The 12,615-nt window shown below is 42.3% G+C and overlaps 1 protein-coding gene across 1 annotated transcript in view; it reads right to left on the reverse strand.

Moving 5' to 3' along the window:
- The window catches only part of ANKRD40 (ankyrin repeat domain 40), a 34,558-nt gene extending 22,400 nt beyond the window's left edge, over positions 1-12,158 (reverse strand). Inside the window, exons 1-3 of the mRNA XM_063453384.1 lie at positions 11,971-12,158; positions 9,111-9,259; positions 3,677-4,141 (exon numbers count right to left, since the gene is read on the reverse strand). Of these exons, the coding sequence (XP_063309454.1) occupies positions 3,677-4,141; positions 9,111-9,259; positions 11,971-12,077 (721 nt within the window). The 5' untranslated portion in view covers positions 12,078-12,158. The remainder of the gene's footprint in view (positions 1-3,676; positions 4,142-9,110; positions 9,260-11,970) is intronic.
- Between the last annotated feature and the right edge of the window lie 457 nt (positions 12,159-12,615).

Raw genomic sequence — 12,615 nt, forward strand, 5'->3', positions numbered from 1 at the left:
TCACCCCCCCGGTCCAGAGGAGGGGGGGGGAAATCAGGACCGGGTCCGCAGATGGAATCCCTGTTGGACGGGCTCCAGTGGGCAGGTTAGTGGTGTGGTGGCCGTCCACTCCTCTCGCTGCCGGATAAGGTCTCGCCTGTTGCCGCAGGGACCTCTCCCCTGAGGGACTAAAACCCTGAGGGCAAGCCTCTCCTCAGCTCTGGTAGCCCTAGACGTCTGGGGTCGCAGTTGTGGGCTAGTCACGCAATCCAAAAGCCCGATTTACAGGCGTAAAAGGTGATCTGTAGATTGAGCAGGAGCTGGTCTGTCTTGCGACCGCTCGGCGGCCCGGCCCCGCCCCCGATATGCATTAATTTAATGCATCTCTATGAGGAGATGCTGATTGGCGCAGTATGGTGTTTTGCAATGCATGCGCAATAGCCTCCCAATGCTTTCCTATAGGAGTAGATTAGCTAAGTTGATCAAAATTGATGATCTCAGCCATGGAGACGGGGCCAGCCGCGGTAAGATCGGCGCAGCATGGGGGAAAAAAAGTGAGTAAAAATGCCTTTTCCGTGAGATTGGAGGTGGGATGGTAACCTAGTTAGTTTAACACTATAGTGTCAGGAATACATGTTTGTATTTACACATAGAGAAGACTAGAACCAAACGTTATGGGCATTTTACTTAAAAATTAATATATTCTGATGTGACACAGCAGATGTTTTACGCAATGTACAGTTTTTTGCACTTGGCTTTTTTTAGTCATGATGCCGGGCCGGAGTGATGTCATATTCCAGCTCCCGGCATCAGAGCAGGCTGGGCAAGGTCGCAGAGCAAGAAGAGCAGTAGGAATACAGCTCCCTCGCCTTCCACCTCGGGGGAGGTGAGGGGGGGGCCTTAAGGTGGCCAGCTCTTGAGCCACCATCTGACAGGCGAAACACAGAGGGCCAGGTCGCACACCCAGTGACCCCTGTATTTCCACCAATGAACAAGCAGACATCGGTGCAAGCAGTGTTGAACGGGCTGACAAACACCTAAGTGCAAGGACAAAATTCCTAGTCGCCTAAATAAAGCTACAGGCAGCAGCCATATTAAAAAAAAAAAAAAATAATAAGTAGCTATGCAGAATAAGGCTATATATTAATGACTGTGCATAAAAATAACATGTGAACAGTTTTATCACAATCATTTACTGCAATATATTTAGATAGCAAAAACAAAGTGTAGATAAAAAAAAAAAAAGACGCTAGAAAAACGAGAAAAGAGAACTAAATACGATGACAGAACAGTCAGTGTCCAGAGCCCTTGGAACCTTCCTAAAGGAAGCTTAGCAGAGAATTTCTCCCTCTGATGGTCACTAAAAGGAGTTCGGATCTCGATTTTGCAACTCAAAGGGAAACACACACATGCGTGCTGAGAAGCTTGGTCTTTAGAAGACCGGGGCCCAAAACCATAGAAATTTAGAAACCCATTTTCAAAGGTCCGGAGGGGACATATCTCTCCAAAAGGAATTACAGATCTAGAGCTAAACAAAGATGGTGAAGGAGAGAATTCTTGGGGTGAAGGAGGCAGAGCATGCCCGATGTCAAAATTTCACAGCTCCACCATGGATTGGTTTGATGGTAAATTGTAAACCACTTGAGAACAGTTTGACACTTACATACCCCCAGCTGGGCATCAACTGTACTCCAGTTTGATGTGGTGAAGCAGAAGTTTATTTTTCCCCATTTTCATACTAACTCATACTGAACTGTAACATTATTCATTGGTTGAGGGTGTGAGCTGGCATTTTGCCACGGGGCTATGCCAGGGAACCAGCAAGCTGGAGTGGTTATTGAGAGATATTAAGTTATATACGTGCATTACAAATACACAAGAAAGCGGTGTCCCTCATGGAGAATGTGCATTTTTTTCCATTTTAAAAGCTGGAATATCAACAGTGTTTGGAAGCTTCGATTATTGTCATGCATTCTATGTGGGGACACTCATTCACAGGCGATCTTTGTTTTTTTCGACTCTCTCTTATTTGTGTATTGTAAACTCAATAATAATAATAAAAATAAAAACATTTTTCTTTTAAAGGGACACTGTAGGCACCCAGATCACTTCTGCCCATGGGAGTAGTCTGGGTGCCAACTCCCACTACTCTTAACCCTGCAAGTGTAATTATTGAAGTTTTTTATAAACTGCAATAATTATCTTGCAGGGTTAAGTCCTCCCCTATTGGCTGTCTACTAGACAGCCACTAGAGGGCACTTCCTGCTCCATAGTACAGGTACATAATACATGCATTAGGTCTCCTCAGCCGGCGGGCGGGATCAGTCTCGCCCACCGGCTGACGTAAGGAAGAGGAGGAGCGGCGGCGAGCAGAAACCACCGCCGAGGTCTCAGGTAAGTGACTGAAGGGGTTTTTACCCCTTCAGCAACCGGGGATGGGAGGGAGAGGGGACTTGCAGTGCTAGGAAAACAGATTGTTTTCCTGGCACTGGAGTGTCCCTTTAAGAAGGAAATAGAGAAGTGAAAGAACATTCAGGGGAATAAAAAGGTGGTAGAGCAGCGACATAGCAAGGCGGAATTAATAAACGAGCAGATCAAACTAACGCAGAAAAAAAGACAGAGTGGAATATTTTCCAGAAATGTTTCTACGCATCCAGAGTGACCAAGGAAGAGGCCTTCATAAAAGAGCCCCTAGATAAATGTCCACTTTACTAATATCACTGATATCATAACAAATAATTAATAAAAAAATAGATGTAGATTTACAGAAGTAAATTTCAGTTTGAAAAGAAATGAACAAACTTTTTATATCAAACTGCTAGAACAGCAGAAATAGTGACAACCTTATTCTATTCCTAGCTTAATCCTAAAATTAGCAACATGTTTAAAACTGAACTATATTGTATGTATAGGTCCTCTGTGATCCTTCTGAAGAAGCTCCATGGTAAAGCAACACATATAAAAAATAAAAAAAGTTATCTTACCATCGGATGTATTTTGCTCTGATATTTCGTGATTTGAAGTCATGGGGCCTTGAAAACTACGATCCCTGAATGTTACCGCAAGGTGAATGCAGGGGAATTGACACTCAATTGGACCAAAGGTTAAAATGATTCATCTATTTCGTAATAAACCAGATACGTGTTATTTGTTAACCTTTTATTGGCATATGGCGGCTTTTCTCTAGACCCGTAATGAGTGCTCTAACGTTAGAAATACAAAGTTGTATTTTTGAAGTTAGAGGTACTCCTGTCGACTTAGAGTTATGCCCCTCGCCTTGAGACATTAATAAAATTGTTTACTTTACTCAATACGTGCTGGTCTTGCTGTGGCCAACACTCTGCCCCCGGCTGAGATTATCAGTGATGATGATCTCAGCTAATCCAATGCTTCCCTAAAGGGAAACACTGCGGGCCTACTGTGCATGCGCGGCGACCTCCACGCTGCACCAATCAGCATCCGCTCCTACAGCAGAGCAGTAAGGCAGGAAAGTTGGTCCTGCAAAGATAAAACTAAACAAAGTTAACAAATTAAGTTTCAAAATGTTGCCAACCAAAACCGATATGAATGGATGTGTTTCAACCTAAGTGTTTTTCCTAAAAGCATACACTTCGTGAGGCTTTTCTTAGAACGTCTACGTTAAACAGATGGTTAGGTGGTTTGCATAATGCATTAAATAAGAAACTTGTAAAATTACCTTTCAAATGAGACGGGAAGGCTCCAGTAAAAAAAAATGGCTGAAATACTTGCATAGGTCCAGTGTGGACGCTGCCGTGTTGCAAATTAGATGGGACAGAGGAAAACATGCTCCTGCCTTGGGATATTGAAGGCTGACAGGAGGATCCATTGGGTACAGGAGAGTGCGTACATTCTTGTGGAATCTGGACATCACCATTAAAGAATAATGCTGGCAAAGTGTCTTCTTTCTTTGATGAGGTAGAAATGTGTATATTTTCCATTCCGTTGGTGACCAAAGGGAAGCTAGCTGTGGACTGGGGAGCGCAGCAGGAGCCGCCATTTTCAGAATGGGACGTGGTAGAATACGCTTCCTTGGAAGACGACTCTCTGTTATAACTGTACGGAAAAGGTGGATTTGCTAAATAATTTGGAACAAATGGCAATCCCGATTCAGGTTTTACATCTTCAGTTTCAAGGTCTTCCACTGAAATATTAAACAATCAGACAGTTTATTTAAATGCGTTACCTGGACAAAGTATAAACAGACAGCCTGGAAGACAATCAGAACTGGCAAGGCACTTCTTTTGTTGGGATATTAAATAGAATATGATCACAGAACATTTTCATAAGCTACAAGAGTCCCTACTGGTCCATCCAAAACCTTATCATCTAATCATTGGACAAGGCACTTCACAACCGATTTCAGGTTAGCACGCAGCTCAATATATCGCTTTCACTGTTACACAACCATCAGTTTTACAAACTCATCACCGTAGACCAGTCTTCTACTGCACACATCCCATTACTATACACAAACCTTCATTTTCACACACCATAACTATACACCTTCACTCTCAAACACTTATCATTATATCCAACATTCACTTTTGCACATGCCTTATAATAAAACAATCATCATTTTCACACCCTCACTATACACCAATCTTCATTTTTATAAACCACCCTCACTATGCAGCTACTTATATACACACACACTATGCCAACCTATCCATAGGTTTACAAACCATTCACTAAAATATACTTCTACACACCCCTCACTATATGATAAATCTCCAATACCTCTTCTTTTATTTTTTTTCTGTCCAAATGTCCCTCATTTCAAGGAGTGTTAGAGAGAAGGTCCAGGCGCTCCAATGTCTTTAGACACATTTTATAACAACCTGTGGAACACTGCACCATTTTGACCCCCCAAGGGGTCTTTATCAAGTGCTGCGACGTTTTGACCCCCACATGTTCTAATAAAGGTGCCTGAAGACATTGGAGTGACTGGACCTTCCCTCTAACACTGTTTTTTTTGTCAATCTATTTTTTATTGAGGCATAAAATTATATGGAATACAGAATGAGAGAAGGGAGACGATAGAGTTTCATACATAACGGGTATAGTACAATGCAATTTATATCATCTCTGAGTAACTTGTAGCCTCATTTTATATTAAGAAGAGTGGTTCTAGTAAGTTTAGCGTAGTAGTAAAAAAAGTGGTTAGACTTAAGTGAGATATCAAGCAGCGTTATAACTTCAGTAACACTATACAGGCTGATAGGTAGGTAAATGTTAAGCATCGTTACCACGTATAGTCGAATCTTAAAAGTCTACAAGGTACTAAATAAAGTAAATCGTTTTTGAAAAAGATAAAACAAGCTAGGAACATTTTTAAGGCTTATAAACATACTGAATACATGCACGTTTTGCGCATCTATTATGTTGGGTAAGATAGTCAACATGCTATAATTCCTCATACAGTAACATCTAAAAGTCATTTACATGGCAGATCACCCACCCTAACGGAACTCATACAGTAACATCTAAAAGTCATTTACACGGCAGATCACCCACCCTAACAGAACTCATACAGTAACATCAATAGCTTTGGATGTTCTATTTTTCCATAAGAGGAAAGTTGTTCCCTTTCAATTTCAATTTAATGGTTATAACAATATAAGGTGTTCATCAGTTAATAATATTTCCCCCCTTGTTTAGGGGTTTAAGTTCTAGATTATAACTATTTTGATCGTCACTCGTGTTATAATGCCTTTGGATACATCTATTTGCTGGGACAATGTAATAAGCCATTGAGCTTATTTAGAACACGATCAAGCTATTAATATAATAATATTGATGTTTCTTATTGTCTTTGTATATATGTTTACCAAACCATTAGAATTACTAACCTCCTTCATACAGTGAACTTTCGATCAATGATAGGGATGTGCACGGGCAAAAAATTTGGTTCAGTTCGGCACTCCCGAAATTCGGGACTTCAGCAATTCCATAAGCCTAACCCTACCCCTACCCCTAACCTAACCCTAACCCCAACGCTACCCCACCCTTAACTCCAACCCTAACCGTACCCCTAACCTCAACCCTACCACTAACCCCACCCCTAACCTAACCGCTAACCCTACCCCTAACACCAACCCTAACCTGACCCCTACCCCCAACTCTACCACTAACCCAAGTAGGGGTAAGGTTAGGGTTGGGGTTAGGGTTAGCTTCCTGTCATTATTCCCTTAATTTTCCCTCCGTCTCCTGTTTTGCCACTTTTCAGAAATCTGAAGCACTTAGGCAATTCGGTTACGTACTTACAAAATTTGGCACTTTGGACATTTGGAAGCATTTAAATTCGGACTGAAACAAATTGCACACGTCTAATTATTGATCACTGGCCACTTTATACCTTTTCACACTGCATACAGTCTCGTATTTACATGTACATACTACAAGAATATTTTTTTATATACAGTCCTACTTGTAGTATCGAGTGGGTCACTTGCATTATCATTAAAGGGTTAATTTAATTACTTTTCTCATCTTCCACCTCTATACTCATTTCATTTTGACAATTTGTAAAGATCACGCCCACCCACGGGCTAAACCACTCTGGATTGGTGGAGGGCGTTAATCAATTAACGTGGGAGGTTTCCGGTAAAGACTGCAGACCTCGTAAGACCCGGTTCCCCTGGAAGAGCCAGTTAATGGCGAAACGAGCCTCGGGATACTGTCTTAAGAGACACGCACCATCCACTTTTATTTTATTTTTTTCATTTTTATCGAGATCGTGTTGGTATGTTGTCTTTTGCTTTAACCTCCTATATTTATCCTGCAATTGGTATTTCTTGACAAAGAGTGGGGTATAGTGTAGATTCTTTTTCCGCCGTTTCCCTCCTCTATATTGAGATTTAGCTTTACGTCTACAGAGCTGGTGGGAGGTAGACATTTTTTAAGGGGGTGCCCTCGAAGGCACGACAGTATAGTCCATCCTGAGATTAACCCCTGTATGGTGAAATTGGTATTTACCCTTAGGGTTATTTTTTTATCTATACCCCCCCTTGTTTTACCTTTTTCAGTAATTACTCCCAGGAATGTGTGCCTTTAGGATTAGTGCATACAGGGCCGGATTAACATAGGGGTTGATGGAGCTGCAGCTCCAGGCCCAGGCCCATTTAAAAATAAAAAAATAAAAATTTAAAATTTTTTTACTTTTTTTCATACACACGACTCTTAGGCTTGCCACCTGATGGTATTTAAAGGCACATCCGGTATTTGAGGCTGCCTGCCCGTGACAGTATTGCAGTAAATATAAATGCAAATATTTGTCTCAAGATAAATTGAGATTACGCTGCAATACCAGCACCGGCCAGTACGGGTTACTGTGTATGGAGAGAGGCAGGGATAGGAAGTTACAGCCTCTCTCTACTCACTGATCCGCGGGGGAACAGCTACACAGCACAGAGAGCACAGACAGCAGCTCCCAGCCTGCAGAGACAGACTACAGCTCAGGTATGTGAAGGATGGGGGGAATGGCAGCAAGGAGACATGGGGACACTGAGACACTATGGGACACTGGGAGATGTGGGGACACTGAGACACTTGGGGACACTGGGAAACATGGGGAAAATGAGACACATGGGGACGCTGAGACACATGGGGATGCTTTGAGACATAGGGAGACACATTGGGACACAGTGTCTCCCAGTGTCCCCATGTCTTCCAGTGTCTGTGTCCCCATGTCTCAGAGTGTCCCCAAATGTCTGTATCCCCATGTCTCCCAATGTCCACATGTCTCCCAGCCAGTGTCTCAGTGTCCCCATGTCTCCCAGCCAGTGTATCAGTGTCCCTATGTTTGTGTCCCAGTGTCTGTGTACCCATGTCTCTGTGTCCTTAGTGTCTCCAAATGTCTCAGTGTCCCCATGTCTCAAAATGTCCCCATGTCTATGTCCACAAGTGCTCCCTTGTCTCCCAGTGTCCCCAAGTGTCTGTGTCCCCATGCCTCCCAGCCGGTGTCCCTACTGCCTGTGTCCCCATGTCTCCCAGTGTCCCCTAGTCTCCCAGTGTCTGTGTTCCCATGTCTCTCAGTGTCCCTAGTGTCTTAGTTTCACCAAATGTCTGTGTCCCCATGTCTCCCAGTGTCTGTGTCCCCATGTATATGTGTTCTTAGTGTCTGTGACCACATTTCTCTCAGTGTCCCCATGTCTCAGTGCATGTGTCTCCCTGCTCCCATGTGTCTCCGTGCTCCCATGTGTCTCAGTGTCCCCATGTGTCTCAGTGTCCCCATGTGTCTCAGTGTCCCCATGTGTCTCAGTGTCCCCTAGTATCCTAGTGACACGAGACACACTAGGACATGGGGACTCTGGGAAAAATAGGGACACAGACACTGGGAGACTAGGGGACTGGGCGACATGGGGACACTGACACTGTGATATATAGGGACACTGATGCCAAGCTGGCCTTCCAATTCTTTGGACAGACATGCCGCTTTTTTTGGCATGTTCGCGCCTTTTGGTAGTTCTGGTCACGTGATTTTTGTCAGTGGCCCACCCTTTTACCCCGCCCATTTACCTCCTGCTTCACTGGACACTGCTGTTAGGGGGTATGGATTTACTTGAAAGATGAAAGCATACATTAGAGAGAGATTAGCATAAAGTATGTGTTTTCTTATAGCTGCATCCTTTGAGTTTCCCTCCAACACCAACTCCATCAGATACATGATGCTTGAGAGGTATGACTGTTTTAGTGTTTTTGGTAGATAAGATTCTTTAATTAGGCCCAATCATAATTGTCAGCACCAGGCCCACTGTGCTCTTAATCCGGCCCTGAGTGCATATACTCCTTAGGGGGTCATGTTAGTACATTGCATTTTGGATATGGATACATTGTCATTAAAGATTTTGTTATCTTACATACTAGCATAAGTTGACAGAATTGTATCCAAGAATATATTACTGCTACAGCTTATATTTTGGTAACTTTCTATATTGTGTTTATACTTTATCTTATATTATGGATTTTTATAATCAACGCTTTTTTTAATGGTCTTATTAAAAAGGCATGTTTTAACTATTATTACTTTCTGGGTTGCTCCTTCCTTTATAGGAATTTTTTATGTCCTTTTATCTGTATTTTTTTTCTTTTTTTTGTGTGTCATGTCTTACCTCCCAATAATTTCTTTATTTCGTTCTTTGATGTCAGTTGCTCTGGTCTCTCCCCTTTGGTTGTGAGAATGGTATTGTCCGCTCCAGATTCTAGCAGATAAGACACAACCTGAATTTGATTTCTTTTACAAGCCCAGTGAAGGGAAGTCCTAGGGAAATAGAAATATACACATTGTATATCAGGATAGGGGAATGTAGGGCTTAGCTCAGAGCACTCATCCTATTACTGCCATTTTAACAAGGACGGCTAAAAGTTACATAGCTGAAAAGGAAAAGAGACATGTGTCCACCAAGTTCAGTCTCTCTTACATCTGTTTTTGCTGTTGATCCAAAAGAAGGCAAAAAAAAAACCAGTCTGAAGCGCTTCCAATTCTGCCATTAAATTGAAAAAAAATCCTTCTTGACCCCAGAATGGCAGTCAGATATCTCCTTGGATCAAGAAGCTATTACCCCACTAATTAAAAATGATATCCCTGAATTTTTTGCAAGTTTTTGCAAGTATTTTTCCAATTGCTGTATAGACTCTGATAAAACCACCCCTTCGTTATACGTTAGCTCACTTAAACAACAGCCGAGCTGCAGCAGGGAGACCAGTACTTTATACTGTGAGAGATCTGGTTTTGTCAGAACACTTGAAAATGTTTTGACACAAACTGGGGAGAGACTCCTTGCACCATAATCGCCACAATGCGCTCTTGTAGTTATAGTGCATAGAGTGTCTCTTTAAAGTGCCTTGGTACACACTCTAATTTTAATAAAATCAACAACGGATTGTAGTCTGACCTTATTTAATATGCCTCTCTAACAGCTTGCAAGCTACCTGTCCCTTGCTATTTTACTAAGCTATCAAGGCTACCCTTGATGCCAGAATACATGCATCTCGAACTGTCACACCCATGCTAGGGTATGATTAATAATGGTTACCAGACAACAGCTGACAAGCCAACTCTTACTTACATCAGGGTTTCTTAGTTCCTGCTTAGTTCATGTTACTTTATCCTGAGGTGTGGCACCCAAAAACTCATTGCACCATAACCACTACAGAACACCTGTAGTGGTTATTGAGATTAGAGGTTTCCCTATACCTTGGCTAACTGTGACTGTCTAAAACACATTTGAATAACAGTAATTCTTCTTTATCATAAAGTAGTTACATATATATTATATACTTGTTGTTAGCACTTGAATAAATACACCACTTTACAGTCTGAAATCTCCTCATGTTTAAGTCATCTGAGTGCATTTGGAACCCATTTTAGTACAGTGCTTGACATGTTCCTGTAAAAAGAGTCTGTCAAAACAAACGTGGGAGAGTAACATTGAACAGTGTTGAAAATGTAATCAGGGCCGTCTTTAATATGATTAGGACCCTGGGCAAGGCATTTTCTTGGGCCCCCTGGGCCCTGCCCCTCCCATCCCTCCCCCCCAATTATGCCCAATGCGCAATCACACTGACAGACGTACTTGCACATACAGACACAGAAAGACATTAAAACATTCACAGATACATACTGACACACAAATATATACTGGCAGACATACTGACACACACACACAGACATACATACACACACAGACACATACACTGACAGATATACTGACACACACACAAACACATACACTGACAGATATACTGACACACACAGACACATACACTGACAGACGTATTGACACACACACAGGCATACTGACATACACACAGACACACTGACATACACATAGACAGACATACTGGCACATACACACAGACAGACATTAAAACATTCACAGATTACATACTGACACACAAATATATACTGGCAGACATACTGACATACATACATACACACACAGGCACATACACTGACAGATATAATGACACACACAGACACATACACTGACAGACGTATTGACACACACACACAAGCATGCTGACACACACACACAGGCATACTGACATACACATAGACAGACATACTGACACACACAGGCCTACTGACATACACACACACATACATACACAGACAGACATACTTCCACACAAGCATACATTTTGCCACCCTCCAGGTTCTTACCTTTTTCTGGAGGGTGGTTTCCCTGGTCCAGTGGCAGGCTGAGGCAGATGGGAGTTCCCCTCTGGAACTCCCCTCTTTGTGCCATTCTCCTCCCGCGCGGCTGTGCTCTCCGTCGGGAGATAGTGATGTCACTTCCTCCCAGCCGGTACAGGAAGGGGCCCGGTCGCGCTGTTTAAGCGCCACAGCGCCAGACCGGGCCCCTGCTCACACATGCTCCCCGGGTGGCCCTTAGTGCATGAGCCACCCGGGAGGCCTTCTTAGTGTGCAGGCCGGTGCGGCTCTGTGCAGCCACACCGCCCGGTCCATGGGGGCAGCGCAAATCGCGGGGCCCACGGGGCAGCTGCTCTGGGCCCCCCAGGAGCAACTGGGCCCGGGGCAGCTGCCCCGTTTGCCCCGCGTTAAAGACGGCCCTGAATGTAATCGATATATTGTGCTAGATAAATAGTTGGCAAATCTTACAGGAACGATAGGTTGAAGAGGGCCCTGCTCAAACGAGCTTACTGACTATAGGAGATGCACATCATATGAGGGTTGAAGGTGGTGGTGGGGGGTTAAAGATACATGTGATGTTACATATACATATATGATCAATGCATACGATTTGCAAACGCCTATATATTAGTATATAAATATACTCAACACACACATAAGAAAAAGGAGAAAGAACCACAAACATCTATGGATAATGAATGGTTGCATGAAAAAATGTGTTGCTTGTGCATGCAACTAATTTTTTCATGCAACCAATCATTATCCCTAGATGTGTGTGTTTCTTTCTGATTAAATAAAACAAAATATTAACTTACCATCCGTTGATTTCATTCTGATTGTTGACATCTGCCCCACTTTTGATAATACTCTGCACTTCTTCCAAGTCCCCCAAAGCAGAAGCCTCCCTCAATCTTTCTTCCATGTATAAGATTTCTAACTAGGTCATATATCTACCAATACACTTAAGGACTCATAAAGCTGCAGTATACTTTAAAAAAATAAAAAATATATATATATTATTTCTGTGATCTTAAGGAGTATGTATAAAAAAAACAACCTGTATTTTGTTTCACCTGTAATAGACAAGGTGGTGAGTTGTATATTATCTAAACATATATATCGCTTCAATTGCTGTAAAAACAATGTACACAGTGACTGAATAAAAATAAGTACATTAACTATGCATCTGATTAATTACTGAAAGCAAAATATAGATCTGCTGATAGATGTGGCTTCTCTTCCTGTAAATAAAAGATTAGTTTTAGAGTGTGATAGGAAAGGTCTACTAAAAAAAAATAAAAAATTATTCAATGCTCAAAAATAAATAGCTGTATGTCCTGAAGTCCAGTCCTGAAAGGAATTAGAGATAAAATGCACCTAATACCACTCTATGTGCTCTGCATGTCCCCAAACACTTTTGCTGGGGGACAATAATCAGTGTAGCACCGGGTGTTGAATAT

This window comes from Pelobates fuscus, chromosome 5 (genome assembly GCF_036172605.1).
Source record: "Pelobates fuscus isolate aPelFus1 chromosome 5, aPelFus1.pri, whole genome shotgun sequence".
Taxonomy (NCBI): domain Eukaryota; kingdom Metazoa; phylum Chordata; class Amphibia; order Anura; family Pelobatidae; genus Pelobates; species Pelobates fuscus.